Here is a 23,025-nt window from a genome sequence, read left to right as displayed (position 1 = left end):
AGTCTTTCGTCTTCTGAGGTATTGCGTACCAAACGCACTTGTGTCAAAATCGTGAATATTTATAAACGAATGAACTGGCAGTTTCATACCCATACTAATGCCAATGACTCCTGTAATCATTTACCAACTCTCTTTATTGCAATTTTCATTAACTTACGCTTTGTTACATTATTAGAACATTGTATCTAAATTGTAAATTAAAAAATTCCAACTAAATTGAATACAATTCGTCACCTTGAATTTCAAGGTTACGATGAAACAAACAAACAAACAAACAAGCAAATAGCGAGAAATATTTTTGTTACCGAATATGCTGTTCAATTTACGAATGCGTTATTTACTAAACGAAACAAAGAAAAAGTATAAGAAATTATGTGACAAGTATCTTACTATACATGTATTTAAATGGAAGGTTACGTAAATATACATAACGTGAACCGAATAACGTGCTGGAAAAATTCCGTATGACCGAGTGATCGCTAAGTAGAAGCGTGGGCCTTTATAAAGTCTAATGAGTGTCCAAAGTTCGAAATTGTACATCTTTGCGTGTATCCGATAACGATTTCATTGGTACGAGTTCGATGATGTCGCTTTAAAATCTAAAAAACAATCGAATTTCATTGGTTGGTGGAAGAAACTTGTTGGGTCGTGCGATCGAACGATTACAGCGCTGCGTTATACCACTCGCTGTAACCACTCGCGCAGTATTATAGTGCACTTCTAGCGTGATACTTGCAAAAATAGTTGTCCTCTTCGACTTACGAGAAAAGAGTTAATTACCAATGACGATGGAGGTATTTATGCACTAAACATTTACAGTAAATTTTCATTGATGACTATATCGAAAAATCAACTCACTCGATCGTGTACTTTCATTTTTATTTTAGATTCAAATCTTGACCGCCAAGTCATCGAAATACCTGGCAAATTTACCAGTAAGTAGCAAACAAATAATCTCAAAGTTCAACAGAATAGGCAATAAGTGTACCATCGTATTTCTACCACTGATTCCCCATGTACACATACATTTTTTACGGATCTTGTAAATGTTGAACTTTAACAATTAACAGTTTATGCAATGTGCGATAGTGTGGCAAACCCTTAATCAAACATTAAATAAATTATAACGATTCCCTTTATCCAAATTCCACGACAAACTTTTTCTACTTTTATAGATCCTAATTTCCATTTTTAATTAATACTTTTTTTATTATTAATTCAAACATACGAATATTGTTACTCTTGTGTAATGTAACATGTCGTTTAAGGTAAAACCTTCTACCACCATAAGAGAAATTAAAGAAGAATTATTCAAGACAATGAAAGCACCGTATGTTCAGAGACAAAGCTTACGGCTAGATCCTAAAGGAAAGCCTTTATCTGATTCGGATACCTTAAAAAGTTTATCCATTTCCGATGGTGGAAAATTATACTTCAAAGACCTTGGGCCTCAAATCAGTTGGAAAACTGTATTCCTTGTGGAATATGCTGGTCCATTGGTCTTGTATTTATGGATATATCAACGCCCATGGATTTTTTATGGCAATGTCGAGACATCCAAGATCGAATCAGTTGTTCAGTAAGTATACATAGATGGACATTTTCTCGCCCAAATAATTCAGCCATCCGATTAAAACTCTCTAATCTTATATGATTACAGTGTGGCAGCTATTTGTTGGTCGGTGCATTACGCGAAACGGCTCTTAGAAACATTGTTCGTGCATCGGTTTAGCCATGCAACAATGCCACTGCGTAACCTTTTTAAAAATTGTTCGTACTACTGGCTGTTCGCTATGTATGTTGCATATCATATAAACCATCCATTGTATACAGCGCCAAGCAAACTTAACTTTTCTATCGGTCTAACAATGTTTACGCTTTGTGAACTGGGTAACCTGAGCATTCATTTAGCTCTGAGGAGCCTAAGACCAGCGGGAACTACAGTAAGAAAAATACCTGTAGCCACTAATAATCCTTTCACCGCACTCTTCAATTTTGTCTCGTGTCCAAATTATACCTACGAAATTGGTAGTTGGATTGGGTTCTCAATCATGACTTTGTGTCTTCCAGGTATGAACTTATTCCTATGATTTATTAAGAAAAATTACCGAATATAACATTATAAAATTATTATTGTACTTTCAGCTGCTGTGTTTACTCTTGCGGGTGCATATCAAATGACTCTCTGGGCATTAGGAAAACATAAAGCGTATAAGAAGGAATTTTCCCAATATCCAAAAAGTCGGAAAGCTGTTTTTCCATTTATTTTGTAAATGTCTCCAACTTGTACGATACTAGCAAAAATACGATACTATCGTATTTCTCAATTTCTTTTTGTTACCAATAATTTTATTCTTTGAATAAACTACCATCCGAGTTTTACAGTATTTTTCACGCATCTATTTTACTTTCATTTTCAGCTTTCAAACTTACGTTACTACGATACATGTATGTACGTATGAGCCTTTAAAAGTTTCCTTTAGCTTCGTGCATCGACTCTTCGCAGGGTAATTTGCTTACAAGTTTCATCATGTCATCCTTCAATGCGTTTATTATATTTTGACACTCCTGCATTTGAACTTTATATTTATTCTGCAATTGTTCGTATCCGTAACACGCGTTTTCCAACTTTTTCTTCGCTTCCGATGGCTCTACATCTTTCGCAGTCAAACCTACAAGACCCTCCAAGTGTAATATGTGTTTCCTTGCATCTTTCAATTCCTCCCTTAGTGCATTTAGTTCTGTGATCAACGTTATATTTTCCTCTACCGTTTTATCTATGCCCTTGTCACCGCTAGACGTATCCTGAAAAACTTGTTTTTTTAGAGAACCTATCGTTCTTTCGAGATGATCCCTTTGTTTCGTGAACTCGCATTGCGCGTCTAGATCTGCTTTACGACTGCGTAAGAATTCCTCACTCGAACTGTACATGTGATACAACTTGGTTGTGATGGTTTTCAAAGCTTGTGGATCTTGCACAAGCCCTGAGGCATCGAGCAAATCTACTCGAATTCTTTTCAAAAGCTTTTCACACTTTCTACTACGATGCATTTCATTTTGATATTCTTGTCTCGCAGCAGCCAATTTTTCTCTCAATTCGTATAGCTGCAATTCTAAACTAACGTTAGTCTTATGGAGATTTACAAGCTCCGTTTCCATATCTTGAATCTTCTCCTTGAGCTCTCTGATCTCCTGATCTCGCGGTTCTATTTGATTCTTCAACTCCCTTATTTTATAATTCAACACGAACTTGAACTTTTCCAATTCTTGATTCTTACGTTTCAACTCGTATATTTGACGTTCCCTCTTTTGAACCGTAACATCCCTCTCGTCTATCTCCTTCTTCAAATCTTCCTTATCTTTCTCCAATTCTTGCATAGATTTTTGATAATAACTGTACTCGCTTTGAACACGATGCACTTGCCTCTTCAACTCTTCTACTTCTTTTTGGCTAGCTATGTACCTATTTCGCATCATTCCAGATTCTCCTTTCAACCGTACGTTCGACTCTTTTTCCTCGTGCAACAGTGTTTCGTAATTTCTTCTTATTTCCAGTAATTCTTGGTCGGCATCATCTTCTATTTGCGTCGTTATTTGTTCGTGAACTCGTGCTTGATGCGTCATTTCCTCCTGAGTTTCCTCCAGCTGCAATTTTTTCGTATGTAGAAGAGCCTCGTATTTCGTCATCATTTTTTCTAATTCATCCACTCCGAATTTCTCTAACTCTTGCAACCGTTTCTCATAATCTTGTCGCATACCGCTCATATTGTTTTCCAAAGCTAAATATCTATCGTATTCTGTTATAAGTTTCGCATCGTAATTCATTTCCACTAGTTTCATCGTTTCCTCGTGATTTTCTTTCAGGGTGACAATTTCAGCATTTATCGAATTGAGTTCGCCCTTATGATCTTCCTGCAATCTACTTATCTTATCCCTCAGTTCCTCGATGGCTTCGCAATATCCTTGGTGTAAATCTCGCACTTTGTCGTTATGCACAACTTCCACCTGACGCATTTTGTACCCGTGTTCAGTTTCCAATTCTCTCATCCTTACATTTAAATCTTCAATTGTTCGTATCTTCTCTTCCAGGTCACCTTTACTAATTAACACCTCGTTTGTATATGCTACTTCTTTGCCTATTGTCCCTTTTCCATCTGAATAATATACTTTCCAAATACATAAGCTACCATCGATACCGGTAGATACTAAACATTGTTCGTTATAAGAAAGAGCGATCTACAAGAAGAAAGACAAATTGTAAAGTTTATTGTAATTTTATAGGTTCTGTTAGGATCTCCCAGAATTTATTGGGCAACATTTGTAATAGCTTCATTAATTTCCTGACAACTACAAGAACGTGATAATCAATTTAATCGCATCGTAATTGTTCAATCACCTACCACTCGAATTACAGAAAAGGTCTAAGCTTAGCATGCTAAGCTAAGCTTGCTGATTGTCTTGTTTGTTTGAATCAATACAATCATTTTAAAGAACCTGCAAAATGCTTTCCTAATATAGCAGAAATCGTCTCGAGTTGCTATTAATACACGTACAGATAACAAAGCAACTAAAATATACAATATACTCTGAAATATCCTAATAACACATTTTTTTCTTTCTACCTTTGTGATATCAACTGAGTGAATCTTGAAATCTGTATAATATACTGGCTCTTGAAGTGGACATTTTGCCGACAAAATAGTACCTCCGATACAAACAAGAAATAGAGCTTGGTCCTCTTTTCCTAATACCATACTGTGCATGGTTATTCCTGGAAAACTATACTCTCGAGTTACCTAAGTCAGACATTTTATATTATTTTTTTATATTTTAGTAATGCAAAGTAGGACAAACGGTACTCGACTTAAGTAAAGTATTACATTATCCTTTATCTCGTATATAAAACTGTCGTTGACAATGCAGTACGAAATCAATTCATCTGCGCATAAAGCAATATCGTGTATATTAAGTCCTCTTAAAATTATCTCTGCGGAACGTCGACCAGTGCTCATGTCCCATTGATATATAGCACCCTCGGTACCTAATGTTAGTAACTTTGTGTCGGTTTGCGACCATAATAAAGCCTTCACTCTACTAGTGTGCCCTTTCAAAATAAAATAGCTGACAAAACCGACAGTAGTGTAAATTTGTACGATATTTCCATTAACAGCGGCAAATAAATGACCACCATGACTAAACTTTACAGTCTTGCAGCATCTTATAGGAAATTCTTCCATAGGTAATAAATCGTCTATTAATATGCTCATAAAACGTAATTTATCGCTGAAACCAATTAAACAAAAAAGACCCGTAGGATGTAAAGAAATCCCACAAATGTCTTCTGTATATTGTTTAAGTAAAAGTAAATTTCCTGTCTCAAAGTCCCACAGTCTTACGCTATAGTCGAGTTCTCCACAGGTCATAAATATCGATTTCCACGTACACATCGAAAGATTGCTTATAGGACCGTGATGTAAGGCTTGACCCATCACTTTTAATTCCTGTGGTTCTGGATCTATATTTAGATCCGGTCCCCATAATCTTGCGTAAAACAATTGGGGCCAACCAGTTGTAATTAACAGTCGATCCAAACTTACATTAACGTTTATAGTATTGACTCGATATAAATTTTGATTATCATCCTTTGATACTTGCAATGGAATTATATAAATATTCCTCTTTACATATTTATGTTGACCATCTTTTTCAAAGACCACAATTGTTCTTGGACCAAATGCATATGCAAATCCTTTCGAAAATGCATTTAAACAACGGATATTATTTTCCCATAAGGTATCCTGTCTAACATCCATTATCAAACTACTGTCAGGTATGACATATTCTTCACGAATTCTGAGATTCATAGACATTGTACCGTTCATATCGTACATATTTTTCAAGTCACCATTCTCTAAATAAAGTATTCTACCATCTTTAGTTCCAAGTAATAATCTGTCTGAATTCAACCAAGTCATTGAACATACAAGTATATTATCCGCTTTAGAGAACCCGTAAGGACGCCATACAGTGTCGGAAAGAGTTAAAAATTTAAATGTATGTGGACCTCCGATCGCAACCACTCCTGCATCCGATGGATTACAGGCTAATAATTCTGTAACAGCCAATGGATTTTGAGAACTGCTTACTTTATAAACAGATTCCATTTTTCCTTTTTCCCAACTATAGTAAAGCATCGTTTGATCCGGTAATCCTGTAACCGCTGCTAAATATTTATTATCGAAACTAAAGCATATAGAAGTGAATTTAGTTACATTGGGAGCATCATAGGGTATGCCAAGTAGTTTCTTCCTTTTTAATGTTTGAAGATCGTAAATAGATATAGTAGGTTTCTCTCCAACTTCGCATGTTGCAACATACTTTCTTTGTGACAAAAACAGAAATGTATTTGTCACATAAAAGAATAATAACAAAGAATAAGCATAGACATTGCGTTGCAACTTACTTGTTAGGTGTAACAGATATTATATTTATCTCATTTTTATCAGACAGATGTATTAATCTTTGTCGACGTTGTGGAATATTATGAATTACTATTACATTTCCAATGGGGTATAAAACTTCTGCATCGGTAATATAATGTGCATTTGAAATTATGTTAGTGTTTAAACCATAAAATACTCTGGGTTGCAAAGTAACAGTCATCTCGAATATTCTTCTTTACTTTTCAATTAAAGAATAACAGATATTTTTTCAAGTTGACACGCATTGTTTACATTTCCATAGCAATAACCTATGGTCAATACCAGGAATTTTGATTTGAATGTTTGTAAACATATTTCAACAACTCTTTCTTGCATTAAACAAATTTCTTGCCGGAAATAAATTTATCGATGTAATCATTATGAAATCATTAGAAATATTCACATTTAAAATCATTATTAAATTGAGTTTAAGTAATGTTTTTTTTTGTATTTAACTTTTTCCCCAGACTTTTAAGTTGTTGCGCCATCTAGCGGTAAAAAACTGGAAATATTTCTCGACAAACTTGGGCGTTTTGCCACCGATAGCGCTACTGGGACTCAAACAAATATTAAATTAATTATTTTTTTAAATTTAATTATTGGCGTAATCACGTGCGCTAACCGTTTTATTATTTTCTACACTCATTATTTAATTTTTATCAAGTTAATCATAAGGAAAATGAGATATTAATGAGATTTTGAAGATTAGTTCGGCCTTTTGAACGCTAGATGGCGATACCGTTTTCGTGTCCATGACAGTCCATGAATCGCACATAGGGCTAACCATTTTATTATTTTCTATACTTATTATTTAATTGTATTTAAAATAATAAATACATAAAGTGCCTAAATCGTTTTGTAGAAAGTCAATGAACAATCGAATAAATGTGGGCAGTCTGGGACAACTATGTTTGTAATGTAATTTTTTCACACAGTTTTAACTTAAACTTCAGAGAATCACATTTGAACATTATAGGAGTAATTCCATAATTTATTACGTAAACAAACAACGTCGGAAATGGTTGATAGCCAAAATATTGCAGAGAAACCTGTCGATTTTCCTGAGACAGATGTTTGCAAGAACTGTAAATGTCTCAGCGATCCATACAATAAACCAGCATTACGCTGTAACGGATGCTCAAAGAAAATTCATATAGAATGCTTAAAAAGAGGAACTGTTCCAGTATCGTTTGTAGGAGATGTATTCTTTGAATTTTATTGTCATAATTGTAGTCCTTTCGATGAAGAAACAGTAGCCCGTAACAGAATGCCTTGGCTTAACGTTATTGTATTGACTTTGTATAACTTGCGTGAAAAATCAAGCGGTATTAGTAAAAGGGGATATTTTCATTGGAAATCTGATATCAGTACGTTTGTTGATCGTAATTGGGATTACTTATTTAAGAAAACTGTGTAAGTTAACGTATATATATATATATATATGAATAAAAAATATGTTTGCCAAGAAATATATAAATGCGTATGTAATTATTATCTCATTCCATTTTTAGTAAAAGGAAAAAGAACTGGATCGGTACCATATCGGGAACTCTTTCTCATTATAGTGGAATTTTTTTTAAATCAGGAACAACAGAATTAGGAGAGTCTGGTTGGTGGAGGTTGATAGACAACGATCCACCCGAAGTTCTCATTGCTAAAAGTAATAATATTTACAGCTGTCTCATAGAATCCTTGTAGAAAATATAATTCTGTATGTAACTTGTGTTCCATAGACGAAAAGATGATTTTGGATCGTAAGAAACAAGTTGGTAACCAAGTGAAATCAACGAATCAATTTCACCATAGTCCAACTCTGTCGGAATCAAGGATTTCAGTTGGCGAAGATTGTATTAATGGAAACGACGTCGTTAAAACTCAAGGATGTTCCGCGTATTCTGAAGCTTATGTACAACCTAACAAGACGTTATTAGATTTCTTGCTCGAGGAGGATGAATTAAGTAGTATGTACGTCTGTACGCAATGCGAATAGAGTACAAGGAAAATTTATTTATATTATTCAACAATTTCAGATATGGAAATCGAAGATAATACGATACTTAACGAGCAAAGCGATACACCATCCTTATCCGATTTAATAAGGGACTGCCAGTATCAAACAAATGGCTTTCATTTTTCCCAATTACTGGACGATTTTACATCCGATTGGACGTCTAATACAGATGTTGCTTCTGAAACTATCGCTAATATTAACATAGATCGGATAAAGGCAGAAGAAGAAGAGGATGAAGATGAAGATGAAGATGAAGAAGAAGAAGAAGAAGAGGAAGACGAAAATGAAGAAGAAGAAGAAGACGAGAACGAGGAAGAAGACAAACACAGAGAAGGAAGTAACAAGAGTCCGGGTTCTATTCAGGAACAACCACCTACTTCTTTATTCAATGTGATAAAACGGCGTCCATGGCCCTGGCAAAGAAATCATATTATTGGTAAACATTTGTTCATATGGTCATTAGACAATTTATGCTTATATAAGAATGTTGAAAATTCTGTTTCACAGTAGAAAAGGTTCCACGTATGACGCATCAAGAGGAAACATATTTATTACAACAAATAAATAAATCTGCTCTGAATTCCGCAGCCCCTGAAATTAGACGATTTTATAGAAAGTTAACTGTACGAAAATTAAAACGGGAATATGGTTTACCCTTACTGGATATTGATCATTATGGATGTAAAGCAGAAATACCTGACAGACCTTTAAAAGAATTTGGCAGGGTATTGGACAGATTTTTTGGCGACGACTTGAGTTCATTCGAACAAAGATTGCAAGGTTATAACGAACCTTCATCTGTACATAGTCCATATACGAATAGACTTTTGAAACCGTTTATACGAAGAGATACTTCATGTCGTCCTTTATGGCTAAGAGTAATGGAAGAACTTTGCACCAAAGCGAATAAATTGAATCCAATGTGGAAATTGCCGGCAACGGCACCAATCGATTACTCTTATGTCAGACCACAACACATTCCAGCGATTAATAGTCTATGTAGTCAATTTTTTTGGCCTGGTATTGATTGTAAGTAAAGATATATTTACGTATGTATAACAAACTACGTAATATAATATAACATATAATAATATAGTAAGTAATAAATGATTTAACTTTATATTTAACAAAAACTAAACAAATAATCGAGTTTTATTATTTCAGTAACCGAATGTCTACAATATCCTGACTTCAGCTGCGTCGTTTTGTACAAGAAATTAGTCATAGGATTTGCAATTTTAGTTCCTGATGTTGGTTACAATGAAGCGTACATTTCATTTTTCTTAACCAGGCCTGAGTGGCGTAAATCTGGCATAGGAACGTTTATGCTTTATCACTTGATTCAAACATGCATGGGCAAAGATGTTACGTTACACGTTTCGGCCACTAATCCAGCATTAATTTTATACCAGAAATTTGGTTTCAAAGTAGAGGAATTTGTTCAAGATTTTTACGACAAGTATATGCCTCCAAATTCACGGGAATGCAGACATGCATTGTTTTTACGATTGAGCAGATGAATTCGAATCAACTTCTAATAATATAATATATTTGTTACACATATGTGAAACATGTGATATGTATTATAAACCGTAACGTATGTACATATAAGTTCATAAGAAATAAATTCGATGAGAAAAGCATCGTTACGTTATGCGTAGTCTGGTAATTTCAGTAAAATCCTCGAATTTTTTGCCAAAGTGTATATACATATAATATACGTATGCACGCGAAAAATTCACCCGGTATATACCATATACCTATACTATACTCGGCTGACTTCAGGCTGTAACAAGCAAGAATAATATTTTCATTAGACATTTTTACATCTCAATCGAAATCTCAATATCGATTGTATCAAATTCACATTATCTCTGTGTAGTAGTAAAATATCAGTAATGCCATGAGCATATATAATATCTCGATAATTCCAAAGTACTTATTTATTTATCGGTGTAGAAACGTTAGACAGTTTGTACAGCGCGCGGTTGATCGTGTTTTCGATCTATAATCAAGAGTTGGGTTACTGACGTCACCGAATAAGCGCTACGAAACTGCCGTCGTACCCATTCTCGAAAGTTCCGGAAGCCACTAGAAGGAAAGTTTGTATATATGGACTGCGCAGCTTGCGCGACACTTTAGTACGTGACGAGAAGTGTTAAATGTTATTTCGACTGGTCTGTCGAAAACGAACGTTTTGATAAGTCTTTGTAGAATTTGAAAAGAAAAGCTCAGTGAATTCAGTGCCAATTGGATCAGTGATTTGTCAAGGAATCGCGAGAATAACATCAGTAAGTATCGAATGAAAATTGTGTACGTGATAAACTCTGAACGAACTTTGATTCTGTCAGATATTCACACAGGGGGGAAAATGGGCGATGGGCGACTCGCTACAACGAGTTTCTTCGCGTACGTTCCTCGCTCATACGTATTTTACGAGAGAAATTTTCAAGGTGGTGTGTAGTCAGAGCGCAGCCATTGTGAACACGGATGAATTTATTTTTACATTGCTCGATATCGTTATACGCCTCTATACGAGTCGGACACATTCGTCGCTTATACGCACTCATCATTGCCAGAAATAGATATCAGTGAGATACGTATGTGGATGTGCGTTACAGAGTTATTCATACCTCTTTCCTCGAGAATGTGCGAATGTGCGAAAAAAAAAATATGGCAGATCATTGGCATTATCGCGTTCGGTAGACTGTAGCTATTACTGTAGCGATGGGATTTATACGATACATATCAATAATATTCAAACAATTCAACACCAAAGCACTCGATAAAATTTATCGAAATTTTTCATGTCTCGAACATACATTCGATCTCATTTAAATTTACTAATAAACACACACAACTTACAGTAATTTCAGTATTTGCTCGTTATCATACACGATATTAGTACGACGAATTAATACCAAATATGTCTTGTGTGAAATCGATATGTATCAGTATTTTCATGTAAATGTCAAAACGGCTAGATATAAAACGATATTCTAATATTTAATATCGATGATACGATTCGATATTAGTTCCATCACTAGCCATAACTACATCTGTGCCTTGATTATTGTTACATGTATATTTCGATGTCTCTAACGAACCTAACTTTTTGCCAAACACGATTCTCGTTCGCGGTAACACTCGCAAAGTTTCAACATTTAATAGCATACGAATCATTTGTGAGAATAAGAACCAACGAAGGGCAAAATTGACAAACAAAAAATAAACAACTTGCACAAATTTTTATTTCACATGTTTCCGGTCGAATACAATTCCATGCCCATCTATGGTGCAAACGCTGGATCTCTTTTGGCAATTCTCTGCATCAAAGATGATAAATTTCGATCGATTAGTATTATAGAATGTAAAGTAAAACCAACCATTCGAAATAACGTTTGAATTCTGTATGTAGATAAAAAATACTTCCGTATCCGTGTGAAGGTAATCCGTGCAACATTAAAAAAAAAAAAAAAGAAAAAAAAAAGTGAGAGTTCTTTATGCTGTGCGACGTCGAAGACGTACTTGAAACTTCTGAAAGAACCGTACTTTTATGGTCAGGTTTGCGTTAAACGATGTTTTCCATCCGAAACCATCGATATAGAACGGGGGACTGAAAAATGCTCCTGTAATCACGTAATCACGTAATCACGTAATCAGACACGAATTGAGAGGTGGAGCTGGTGTAGTCCTGGGCCTCACCCAGGACTGCAAGAGGTTTTAGTTTTTCGAACACTAGAATAAATATAAATGTACGAGGAATACTTACGAAAATAATTGTTTTCGTTGATTTGCTAACGTTTCTTCGGCGAATTAAATAATTTTTTACAAGAAATATTCTATCGTATCGGCAAATTCCTTATTATTATGATGTAGATATTTTCAATCGAACCCTGGCTGTAATAACGATAACGTAATGTGATATTACATCGCGATGTAACGTACAATATAATTCCGAATAAAATCGAATAGTTTTCTCACGAAAAGTATTAACAATTAACAAGACGTCTTATACGTATGTATATCTGACAGAAAATTAATCGAATCTTTACTCGACAACAGCACTCGTCGATATACTCGTTCCATAAAAAGTTTCAAGTTTCTCTACTATACCGTGTATTAAATTGTTGTTTTCTGTGATTTGTTGCAGATTAGTCACCAATGGGGAAAGATTACTATAAAATATTAGGCATAAACAAAACTGCCACCGACGATGAAATTAAGAAAGCGTATAGAAAGCTGGCATTGAAATATCACCCTGACAAGAACAGGAGTGCTGGCGCGGAAGAAAAGTTTAAGGAAATAGCGGAGGCTTATGAGGTGCTTTCCGATTCTAAGAAGAGAGAAGTCTACGACAAGTTTGGAGAAGAAGGTTTAAAAGGAGGAGTTGGATCGGCAGGAGGAGGTGGATCTGGTACAACGTACACTTTCCATGGAGATCCAAAAGCAACGTTTGCTCAATTCTTTGGCACCGCTAGTCCCTTTCAAACCTTCTTTGAATTTGGCCCTATAATAGGAGACCGAGAGTTCAGTTTCCATAACGACGACATGGACATAGACGATCCGCTTGGTTTGGGAATGGGATCCCAGCGTCAAGGTGGTCAAGGCGGCGCCTTTAGATCCCATTCGTTCAACTTTGTTGGAGCCACCTCTCCGAAAGGAAGTGGCAAAGATCGTGCTCAGGATCCTGCTATAGAGCATGATTTATGCATCACTTTGGAGGAGATTCTGCGCGGCTGTACAAAGAAAATGAAAATCTCAAGGAAGGTTGTACAACCAGATGGCAGTATAAGAAAAGAAGACAAGGTTCTTACGATTAATGTGAAACCAGGGTGGAAGGCTGGTACTAAGATCACCTTCCAAAAGGAAGGAGACCAAGGCCGTGGAAAAGTTCCAGCAGATATTGTTTTCATCATCAGAGATAAGCCTCATCCTCTGTTTAGAAGAGAAGGCAGCGATATAAGATACACTTGCAAGATGAGTTTAAAGCAAGCTTTGTGTGGTACTGTCATCGAAGTTCCTACGCTTACCGGCGAAAAAATTACGTTAAATCTGACGAAAGAAATCGTTAAACCCAATTTGGTAAAGAGGATTCAAGGTCAGGGTTTACCATTCCCAAAAGAACCATCAAGGAAAGGTGATCTTCTCGTTTCATTCGACATTAAATTCCCTGAAACATTATCGCCAAGTGCTAAGGACATACTATACGATACTCTGCCAAATTGAACATGAAAAGGAAACGATACTATATTATGGATAATTGTCATCGCAACGACAGTCCTCTAATCGTCCCAATTGACGAGAGTAAACACTCGTGTACGTTCTAGTACATAATATACGTGGTTAGAGAGCTGTGAATAATAATTGTTGAGGCGAAGCAAATAATAATTTTATCTCATAGTTAGGAAAAATGTGATTTTCACATTAGTCGGATGTAAAAATCAATTTTTTGATTTGAATTTTGGCAGATCTTATTTCGTTGTAATTTAAAACGAAACGGGAAAAGGAAGAGGAGAAACGCGTTGGTTTTCTAGTACAACAATTGAATGTACTTTGCCTCTACATGCGGGAAGAACGATCCTAAATACTGACTAAGATTAAATGAATTACATTAAGTTATGCGATTTAACGATAAGAGACTGTTGATGTACAACTCTGCGAATGCGGTTTCATTATTATTTTATTCATTATGTACATTCAAAGTATCTATTCTGTATGCATCACGAGTAAATGAGCGTATGCTTGTCGTCATATGCGTAGTATACAAATTGTGTATGCCTGATTATGAACGAGTGATAATTTTGTGTTAAAACGCACGACAAATTAAGCCACCATCGTTATCTTCAACTTGAATCTATTCAACGTTATCTTACTTTCTCATCCATGTATCGCAACTCGTTTGTATTTTCATTTCATTTCTACAAAAATATAAATGTATATGTAACACTGGCTTAGAAGAACTCGTAAATTCTATTATTATTGTCTACTTTTACAGCGATGAGTGGCACATTTTGTCACGCGAACGCAGACATGTGTGTGCGTGTATAAACAAGTAATTATTTGTAATATCGAGCTGATTGTTTTCTTATGTCACGCGTCTTCCTAAGTTTAATGGTTGGTTAATTATTTGTACGCTAAAATAATATCGATACATTTAAGTTACACCATCTGCATTTTTATTATTCAATCCTTTTGTTTCTCGATTCGTCCCTACGCTGGATATAACATCGAAACACTCCTAAAATAGACACTGAAGTAGGTGACGTCATAGTCCTATCTCCTCGGATACTTTCACACACTGCATTACGAAACAGTACAATTTCTCTGCAAATTCGTACAGACATATTTCTAAAAAACTACCAAGATCTTTATTTTTAAATGTTTCATAGATATACAATTGTTACATAATTTCCTGGAATTAATTAGGACGGTTAGGAAAATCAATTATTGGCAAACAGGACGTGAGATGCGAGGAAAGACGCATCGCATTGGCTTTCTTGAATTGCCAAAGTTATGCGGTCTGGAACAGTGTGAACACCGTACCAAACTACTGGCAATGAGTCGCAGTTGAAATCGAACTTACCTCACGTATACAGTATATACCGTACTTTTATGCTTGTGGACTAGTCGTGTCTCCACTGACTCACTGACTGTCCAGTGGTGGGGTAAATCGTAACGTAAATGCAATATGGCAATCGAGGACGTCTAACCTAACCCGAGCCTGATTTTTCTAGCCGTAATCTACCAGTCTACCACCTAACGCCTCTAGTGGTCAAGCCCCGAACCGAGTATATATTAGTATCAAATAAATGAAACATTAAAATCATTCCCGTTCCTTTTTCATCCTGTACGCTATAGATCGAAGAGAATTTCTTGTGGCAGCTCGGTTAACTCGATGTAATCTTTATCGATCCATTCGTTCTCATCCGGTGGTAACCCAATACTACTACGCGATAACAGTGAGGTCAATAGTGGCAAACCGTCCGGTCCTAAACTATGATATTTAACCACTTGATCATCGAGACGAAGCCCGTTGGGATGAGCATTTTGGGGCCCGAATTCGATGTCGTCCTGCTGACGGTCCTTCGAGAGTGTTTTTTCGAAACGAAAGTTCTCCGGTAGACAGTGATGCTGCCGACAAAAATAATTTTGTCCCTCCTCGGCGTGGCACCATGTCCCATCTGGAAAGTATGGGTCAAGGCCAAGGTCGTTTAATTCTACACGCGGTGTGTAATAAGATGCTATGTCTTTTCGCCGACAGAATATAGCGCAAGACATCCACGGTCTTTCAGGCTCGTGCAGCGCTTGTAATCCGCCACCCTTGCCATCCAATTCTGGCAGTCTCTCGCTAAACTCTTTGCACCTTAATGTCGCAAATTCGTTTATGCTCCTACGTTTTTTCTTGCAAAGTCTGTCATCCCTACAGAGGACCACGTCGTAAGCAGATCCTCGACAACCTGCGTCTGGATTTTCCGGAATTGGACTCCCACAGAATCGTCGTCTGACCTGTGCACCGACAGATTTCAACAGACATCCACTACTGCACGGTCCTAGTTTCCAGTCGCTCCAGCCTACTGTTTCAACCAGGGGTCTATCCGTTTCCGTAGGAATTTTTAACGCGTTCTTGCATTCACCGCCCCGGCATTCCTTCCCTGTTTCGATACAATGCACGTATGTAGTAGACGCCAATTAACGAGGAAATGAAAAAAGAATAGTACAAAGTAAAACAGATCCAAGAAGTGAAAAGGAGATGAGTGAAACAATAATTTTCTCCTTCTCACTGTTTGGTACGACACGACATAAATGATTAATTATTTCTATGTCGTCAGACCTACGGCGCAGTATGTTCCATCTAACGCTGGTCCGGCCAAGTAGTAACCGCTTCTGTGCGGGGTCTTGCATTGCAAGGACTTGCAACTTCTGTAGAGGGTCGCGACGCTCGCATCCTTATCGCGTAGTAGTACCTCGCACTGCTTCTTCGCGTTCCATTCTCTACCCGGAAGATCAAAGAATCGAGTATGGTCGAGTCGGTTGTTCGTTTGGGGAGACGGTCTGTCCGTAAGACAAGGTTTCGTATAAGAGAGCCTTTGCGCTACGTCACGACTACATTCCGACCAAATTGTCTCGCCATCCGTGCCTCTGCTCGGAGACATTATGTAGCCATCTCTCGGACATGGATTGCCAGTCGAGTCGTGATGCATTCCTAAACTTTTGCGAAAAGAAGGATATGTGAGAATATTAAGAAATTGAGAAATTTACATAAATAGATTATTACTCGTTTACTTGTGGCCAATTTCATGAGCAGCTATATAGACGGACGTAAAACCCGCTGACGGGAACGGTTTTCCAAATTGATTGGTAACACCCAATTCAGCGATAACACAAGAATATCGATCGATGCAGAGCCCGCCTACCGTTGCAAGTCCCATAGTGGCAGTGTTCTTTCGTCCAGCCTCCACAGCGTAGAAATCCAAACCGGAAACGTACAGACCCATGTCCCAGTGATTCGGATCAGTTTCATCAGAAGGATTCCGCTTCTTAGCATAATTACAAAACGAATCCAACAAGCTGCCCCTCTCACCGTCAAAATGTGGCAAGTCGCGCGGTTGTCTCTGCATAATCTCCAATCTGACGAGAGATATGTCGATTACAACTCCTAATGTAGGATGATGATAAACCGCTTGAACGCCGTTTATATAGGCTAGCAGCATGTCGCGTATCCGTTCGTCGTTTCTTTCGAAGAAAGGCGAGAAAAGATTGTAGCCAGGCTCATCGAAGAAAACTGCCAATTCTAATGTCAGAGCATCGTTCGACTTATTCGGTCTTACAATTAGCTCATCGAGTACATCTCTGGTAAGATGATCCGTTTTGTAATTTGTAATCTCGTTGTGTTCGTACCATTTTGGTTCGTTTTCAAAAAACATGGGAGAAGCGTGTGCTCTCTTGACAATATGCGGCTCTCCGAAAAATTTCGAACGTTGTCTAACGCGATGATGGTCGTTGAAAAAGAACATTTTCTGGTCCCGAAGTGGCCTAATTTCCAACGTGACATTGTCCAAGAAGACGAAACCATGCTGCAAAGAAAAAGAGACATCTATCTTTGGACCGATTTTATTTACCGTTGTTAGGACCATTGGTCGTGATACTAACCATTCCACCTTCTTTGCACAGACTTATGGCCGCCGAACTCAACTCGTTTGTGTGAAGATAATGGCAAGGTGCGGGTTTACCGAGTTCCGGTAACTCTTCCACGTTGTCTTCATTAATGTGCTTCCAAACTTGAAACTGAGACGCTACGATATTGTCATTCCTACGCAACGTTAACTCGACGGATCGATCGAATGCCTTGAAACTTAGGGATACCTGTAATTTTACAAATTACAATATTAATACATAAACAACAATTGTATGTATTTTTGTTCGTTTCATCTCATAATGTGACACGAGCGTTTCTATTTACTGGCAATCGTGATACGCAACTATTCCTACGTACCGATAACACATATTATACGTATACAATATTTTTACCGTACCTCAAGCTCAAGAGGTCTCGCACAATGCCAATAAATATAAACCCTTATTTCACAGTGTTAATATTTTATTAATTACTGCGTTATACGTAGCTACCTCCACATTGTCTTCTGTATTCCATAACGGCAGTAAAACAATTTCGGTGTCCTCTATACTCCATCCGTATACCACTCCAAGTAAAATTAGTAGTACAATTTCTAATACGAAACTCATACTTCGCGCTTTGAATTTCAAGTTCAAGTACTTGGAGAAATCATAAACTGTTCCTCTTATATATGCATGTGCATGCATATATAAGCATTGCATAACCCGTATGCCATTTATCTTTACAAAAACGTATACAGTATGAGGTGCATGCTGGCACCTGTATCGCAAATGTCGTTGACACCAACATGTGAATGAATCAAGAACAGTCAACGATCAGTGCGTAATGTGCATACAGGAAACGCAATTCACGAAAAGATATTAAACTTTGTTTTCTTACATAAATGTGTATTAGTTGGCGTAGACGATATTTTTAAAAATACAATGACAATATTGTCGTGGTACGGTTAAAAATATAATGAATTAAGATAAAAAATCTGGTATATTTTAATGCATTGATTACTCGATGTACAAAACAGATACGCTATGAAATATAATCTGTTCAGGTAGAACTTTGTACTTTCTTAGATAATATGTATATATGCGAGATACTGCTTACACTTTTCCATTCCTATAAAATTGTATCATTACGCGATATTTTCTAGTATTTCTCGATATTATTCACTCACGCAGTAAACGAATAAATACCTAAATTTAACTAGCGTGTTTACAACAAAAGTGTTAGTGTGTATGTATAGATAAAGATTAACACAATGAGGTAACTTGTAATTGTAAACTTCGTTTCCTCGGTGGTATACGCTTGAAAATGTGTGTATCAATCCTCGAATTATTCGAGTAATTGGATTACAAAAACGTACGTATTTCTATCATACTGCAATTAAGATTTCTGACCGAAACGTTTAATTATGTTTATGGAAGGTAAGAATGAAAGAGAAAATATTCTTGTTACAAAAACCTTAGTATTAAAATATTTCAATAAAAACAATAAATAATAATCATGATCAATAATAAAATTAATAGAAGATTCGGCAGTGTATATAACACGCTAAACTTGACAGGTGCCTACATCGTGATTAATTATATGCGTTAATGTATACAGGGGATTATTAAATAATTCGATAATTAATTACAATTATATACGGAACACCGATCAAGTTTTTTTTTACAATTTCAATCCTGACGGTTGCTCAGTGCTTTCTTTACAATTTTTTCATACTCTATATATGTATACAACACAATGACTAAAAAATCTTTTATACATAGATCCGCGTGTTCGATGACGCGTCGAATTCATTTACATTTTTTTCGAATTTACCAGCGGAATTGCTAAGAGTTCGATCGAGTCGCTGGGAAAATCTATTCGATACTCGCAGAGATCATTCTTTGGATATTCTGCACAATCGTACAAATCAAGTGTGTAAATTTGCGCCGAAAAACAAAAAACAAAAAAAAAAAGGAAAACCAATTAGATTTAACTTCTGGTAAAATGACTATTCTGTTGTTGTCATAACATTCTATGTGCAACAGTGAACACTTCGATATAGAATCTTCCAGAAACGATGGAAGATGACTGAATCGCGTATAAAATTTGCAGCGAATATTTGCTACGAACACACGTAGGTTTTGGTAGCTTCTTTCCACTTTTTTTGTTTGTTTGTTTGTTTGTTAGTTTACCAACTAACTGTCAGCTGCAACGTCTATAATACATGGCACATTCTTTACACAGCGCATTGTTAAACCCTACTACATTACACATGTAATAGACATGTACCATAATTACAGACGTGCATTACAAGCGATTCATTTGCTCCAGGGAATATAATCTCTATGATGTATAGGAAATATTTATGAAGGCAAACACATTCTCACCATACGCCATATACCGAATCGATAATGATTATTCTCTAAAATTTTTGTTTAACCAAAAGATTGTAGTGGCTAATAATATTAAGTTAAATTACTTATCAGTGAGTAATATGTAACAGTGCGTTTTACATTCCCTTGACCTTTCACTTTTCAATATACGCGTGTATATCGCTATATATTACATAATTGTTTTACCATTGAAATCATAATTTCAATTTCGCAGTACATTTAGCCTCGTAACGTTTTTTGTGTTTTTTTTTCTTTTCATTTTTTTTTCTACTAAATAAATATATATTGCCGACTATAAAACAAGGTATTGAGCTCTACGGATGCTCAATTAAACGTTGCATCAGCAGAAAATAAAAACAATTCGATTCGAACACATGTCGCGTTCGAGTCGAGCACGCAATGTAGTACTACTACAATGTGCGAGTTCGGTAATTAAAAATTATTTTAACCATATTACGAGAGAGGGGATAATAACATTTCTATCATTAAAAGAAACGATACATTTCATCCGCAACCAAGAAACGCAGACGGCATTCTCAATTCTGCAAACCTAACAACCGTAAGAGAAATCGTTAAAAGCTTCAAATTCAAAGATACAATACAAAAGGAAGATTAAGATTGTTCGTCATTCGAAGGCCACTGTCCCGAATGATTCCAATCCCAATCCTTGCCTTTAGGACGAAACTTACTGGTACTTCCAGAGTTATTCCAATCTCTATGAAAGAACTTTTTCTTAAAATGATGTCGTTCAGGATCCGATTGCCGTTGATACTTTAGTGGCACGGAAGACGTACTACTTGTGTTGCTGTTGGAGGGATTCGGTGGCCGAGGGCTGGTCGGCGATGGTGTGCGAGGAGGACCCAGCGCTTCATCTGGCGATGGAATCACCGGTGGAGGTCCAGTTACGGTATTGTCTGATCCTAAACCGCTGTCAGGACTTGTGTTCACACCCTCCGTGGATCGTCTTCGCTTATCTAGCTCGGTGGAAGCAAATGCAACCAATCTGTCGAATCCAGAACTGATACGGTCTTGCCAATCAGCCTCTCCATCTGCAAAAAAGAAAAAAAGTTCGTTTCGCTACTACACCGTTTACGAATTGTTGGATTGCACGAGACATTTACATAAAAATAAGCCAATAAACCCCTATGAATTACGTAAATACAGTAAGCGTATAATACGAATATTTTCTAAGCATTAAATCATTGCGTGTAATTCTTTATTTATAGATGTATTCATAAGTCACAAATAACAAATATTACAAAATTTTATTACATTATGTAGTTAGTATGTACGATTGACAAATTATGATTGTAATACTAATACACTACGTGTATGTGTCGGCTACAGTACCTTCTGATATTCGTTTTATTGCTTCTTGAACATCACGTACAAGATATACATACTACATTTGATCATATTCAATATATTATGATTTCATGCAAAAGAGCATGCAAAAAAGAAATTACACACAAGATAAAAACCATTAACTTAAATGCGATTGTTTTATTTAACTTTTAATCGGATCACCTGGGTTCATCAATTTTTCTTATTTCATTATAAATTCGTTGCCGTATATGTATATCGAGTAATCCCCATTTAAATTATTTAACATACTTTTCTAATTCTATATCGAAGTCACATCTTGTTAGGTTATCTTGAATTAAATGAAGTTAAATGATTTAGACCTAGAGATGATTAAAAATTCGCAAATTTTCATTGGCGTCCCTTAGACAGTCATTGCGTGGTTCTTTAAACATTACATTTTCCACTATTTTGTTTCACTTGTTTCTGAATTTTATATTTATACAAGTATGCTATGAACATTGAACTTTATTAGAGTCTGGCTTATTTTCATGAAAATATTTTATCTAACACTTTATGTACATATTAATTGTGTTTTCGCCTAAAACATACTAAGAGAATATTGATCTTTGTATATCGAATGGCTGCAATAACAATAATAAACAAAGGAAAAAAATGTTTGAACAACCCCTGTGGGACAACTCACCAGCAACCACGAACCAACCCACAGACAGCCGTACTTTTTCATTTCTCCCTCTGATTTGGGTCTCAATCTCTAATAAAACAAGCTTCAAGGGTTGCGAGTGAGACTGAGTATGTGACAGACAGAGCTAACCAACAAACAGCTACAGTGCATCTAACAAATACAGCAAACAACAACAAAAATAAATATAAATAAAGATCAGGTACCAACTCCGTAAGATAAGATAAACCATAGTTAACAATCTTAAACCATTAGTGCATAAGAAATAATTAAGGATGCATAGCAGAAACTAATACAACAGTGTTTATAAAGATAAAGCGGAGTGTTTAGTAAAAGGTTTTTATAGCAAAGATATAAAGGAATATTTACCGGTGTAATTGATAAAATCATACTCTTAGCATACTTACTATGAATACGCGTTACTTAGAGGAATCGAAACATAGTTGTGTTTCCATAATTAATTCATCGAAGATACGAATATGTTTCGTTTATATGCCTCTAATAATTTCGAATACTCTAATGTATTTTCTCTTAGTCGGTACAAAAAACACATTTGACAACTTGAACGACTACATTCCAAAGCATTACCTAATCTAATACTGTGGCACAACTAACTGTATAGTAGAAGGTATAAAATAAACCTATCAGATGTTTCGCTTACCATCGTCACCAATACCATTTCGTTGTCTCTGCGTTGTCATTTGAGGTTCATCGACTAACGGTGTAGATGTATTAGAGTGTGGTTCTACAAGAGGACTTAACGGCGCTCCGCTTGTGCTTATCGACGACACGATTGACTCTGCTTTTATTGACATCGAAGGCTGAGATTGACAAATGGCTGTTACAATACCATTTGTTGTTGTTGTACTGCCATTACTGTTACTACTGGTTGCGTACCGAGGGTATGGTTGAAATCTATCAAAAAACAAATACACGCCGGATATAGTATTCAAAATGAAAACTTCTTAATAATAATAATAATAATAATAATAATAATAATAATAATAATAATA

General features: G+C 36.1%; 6 protein-coding genes across 12 annotated transcripts in view; 3 read left to right on the top strand and 3 right to left on the bottom strand.

The window, feature by feature from the left end:
• Positions 1–516: 516 nt before the first annotated feature.
• Positions 517–2,387, top strand: LOC128880076 (very-long-chain enoyl-CoA reductase). The gene is made up of 5 exons (XM_054129772.1): positions 517–794; positions 888–935; positions 1,269–1,579; positions 1,661–2,070; positions 2,146–2,387. The coding sequence occupies exons 1-5, from the start codon at positions 783–785 to the stop codon at positions 2,271–2,273; spliced, it is 909 nt and encodes a 302-aa protein (XP_053985747.1). The 5' UTR covers positions 517–782; the 3' UTR covers positions 2,274–2,387.
• A 79-nt stretch (positions 2,388–2,466) lies between these two features.
• Positions 2,467–7,092, bottom strand: LOC128880063 (cilia- and flagella-associated protein 57). Its single transcript, XM_054129740.1, has 4 exons — positions 6,464–7,092; positions 4,881–6,381; positions 4,623–4,796; positions 2,467–4,236 (listed from the first exon to the last, which is right to left on the bottom strand). Exons 1-4 carry the CDS (start codon positions 6,661–6,663, stop codon positions 2,467–2,469), a joined length of 3,645 nt encoding a protein of 1,214 aa, XP_053985715.1. The 5' UTR covers positions 6,664–7,092.
• A 144-nt stretch (positions 7,093–7,236) lies between these two features.
• On the top strand, positions 7,237–10,159 carry LOC128880066 (cysteine-rich protein 2-binding protein). Of its 2 annotated transcripts, none has more exons than XM_054129745.1 (6): positions 7,237–7,895; positions 7,994–8,142; positions 8,216–8,443; positions 8,513–8,929; positions 9,004–9,522; positions 9,658–10,159. In XM_054129745.1, the coding sequence occupies exons 1-6, from the start codon at positions 7,501–7,503 to the stop codon at positions 10,011–10,013; spliced, it is 2,064 nt and encodes a 687-aa protein (XP_053985720.1). In that variant the 5' UTR covers positions 7,237–7,500; the 3' UTR covers positions 10,014–10,159. The 2 variants fall into 2 exon arrangements, with proteins under 2 accessions (XP_053985720.1, XP_053985719.1); XM_054129744.1 differs by having other exon boundaries at positions 7,238–7,895; positions 9,001–9,522; positions 9,658–10,158.
• Positions 10,160–10,595: 436 nt separating this feature from the next.
• LOC128880074 (dnaJ protein homolog 1-like) lies at positions 10,596–14,660 on the top strand. The gene is made up of 2 exons (XM_054129770.1): positions 10,596–10,784; positions 12,647–14,660. Exon 2 carries the CDS (start codon positions 12,658–12,660, stop codon positions 13,720–13,722), a length of 1,065 nt encoding a protein of 354 aa, XP_053985745.1. The 5' UTR covers positions 10,596–10,784; positions 12,647–12,657; the 3' UTR covers positions 13,723–14,660.
• A 20-nt stretch (positions 14,661–14,680) lies between these two features.
• On the bottom strand, positions 14,681–18,442 carry LOC128880065 (A disintegrin and metalloproteinase with thrombospondin motifs adt-2). Of its 3 annotated transcripts, none has more exons than XR_008457749.1 (6): positions 18,124–18,442; positions 17,647–17,859; positions 16,780–17,570; positions 16,328–16,704; positions 15,080–16,148; positions 14,681–14,820 (listed from the first exon to the last, which is right to left on the bottom strand). XR_008457749.1 is itself a non-coding variant. In XM_054129743.1 (5 exons), exons 1-5 carry the CDS (start codon positions 18,331–18,333, stop codon positions 15,349–15,351), a joined length of 2,391 nt encoding a protein of 796 aa, XP_053985718.1. In that variant the 5' UTR covers positions 18,334–18,442; the 3' UTR covers positions 14,814–15,348. The 3 variants fall into 3 exon arrangements, 1 of the variants encoding a protein (XP_053985718.1); XR_008457748.1 differs by having other exon boundaries at positions 14,769–14,908; XM_054129743.1 differs by having other exon boundaries at positions 14,814–16,148.
• A 152-nt stretch (positions 18,443–18,594) lies between these two features.
• LOC128880062 (histone-lysine N-methyltransferase, H3 lysine-79 specific) overlaps positions 18,595–23,025 on the bottom strand; it is a 9,349-nt gene continuing 4,918 nt past the window's right edge. For 2 of the 4 annotated variants that reach the window (XM_054129737.1, XM_054129739.1), the window contains 2 exons: positions 22,674–22,927; positions 18,595–21,056 (listed from right to left, as the gene is read on the bottom strand). In XM_054129737.1, coding sequence (XP_053985712.1) covers positions 20,620–21,056; positions 22,674–22,927 — 691 coding nt within the window. In that variant the 3' untranslated portion in view covers positions 18,595–20,619. Of the gene's footprint in view, positions 21,057–22,015; positions 22,166–22,673; positions 22,928–23,025 lie in introns of all 4 variants that reach the window. The other 2 variants (XM_054129738.1, XR_008457747.1) reach the window with 2 other exon arrangements.

Source organism: Hylaeus volcanicus, chromosome 7 (assembly GCF_026283585.1).
Source record: "Hylaeus volcanicus isolate JK05 chromosome 7, UHH_iyHylVolc1.0_haploid, whole genome shotgun sequence".
Classification (NCBI taxonomy): Eukaryota; Metazoa; Arthropoda; class Insecta; order Hymenoptera; family Colletidae; genus Hylaeus; species Hylaeus volcanicus.
Note: the sequence above shows the minus strand (reverse complement) of the source record. Positions and strands in the feature narration are given on the sequence as shown.

Excerpts from the sequence above, each read along its gene's own strand:
- LOC128880076 (XM_054129772.1), top strand. Across the intron at positions 936-1,268 it reads AATACCTGGCAAATTTACCA|GTAAAACCTTCTACCACCAT; the intron begins GTAAGTAGCAAA and ends ATGTCGTTTAAG. Across the intron at positions 1,580-1,660 it reads AAGATCGAATCAGTTGTTCA|TGTGGCAGCTATTTGTTGGT; the intron begins GTAAGTATACAT and ends ATATGATTACAG.
- LOC128880063 (XM_054129740.1), bottom strand. The coding sequence starts at position 6,663 with ATGACTGTTACTTTGCAACCCAGAGTATTTTATGGTTTAAACACTAAC. Across the intron at positions 6,382-6,463 it reads ATATCTGTTACACCTAACAA|AAAGTATGTTGCAACATGCG; the intron begins GTAAGTTGCAAC and ends TTTGTCACAAAG. Across the intron at positions 4,237-4,622 it reads ACTCAGTTGATATCACAAAG|ATCGCTCTTTCTTATAACGA; the intron begins GTAGAAAGAAAA and ends TTCTTCTTGTAG.
- LOC128880066 (XM_054129744.1), top strand. The coding sequence starts at position 7,501 with ATGGTTGATAGCCAAAATATTGCAGAGAAACCTGTCGATTTTCCTGAG. Across the intron at positions 7,896-7,993 it reads TACTTATTTAAGAAAACTGT|TAAAAGGAAAAAGAACTGGA; the intron begins GTAAGTTAACGT and ends TTCCATTTTTAG. Across the intron at positions 8,143-8,215 it reads CGAAGTTCTCATTGCTAAAA|ACGAAAAGATGATTTTGGAT; the intron begins GTAATAATATTT and ends TGTGTTCCATAG.
- LOC128880074 (XM_054129770.1), top strand. The coding sequence starts at position 12,658 with ATGGGGAAAGATTACTATAAAATATTAGGCATAAACAAAACTGCCACC.
- LOC128880065 (XM_054129743.1), bottom strand. The coding sequence starts at position 18,333 with ATGCAATGCTTATATATGCATGCACATGCATATATAAGAGGAACAGTT. Across the intron at positions 17,860-18,123 it reads ATACAGAAGACAATGTGGAG|GTATCCCTAAGTTTCAAGGC; the intron begins GTAGCTACGTAT and ends GTAAAATTACAG. Across the intron at positions 16,149-16,327 it reads TGGAACATACTGCGCCGTAG|GGAAGGAATGCCGGGGCGGT; the intron begins GTCTGACGACAT and ends GTATCGAAACAG.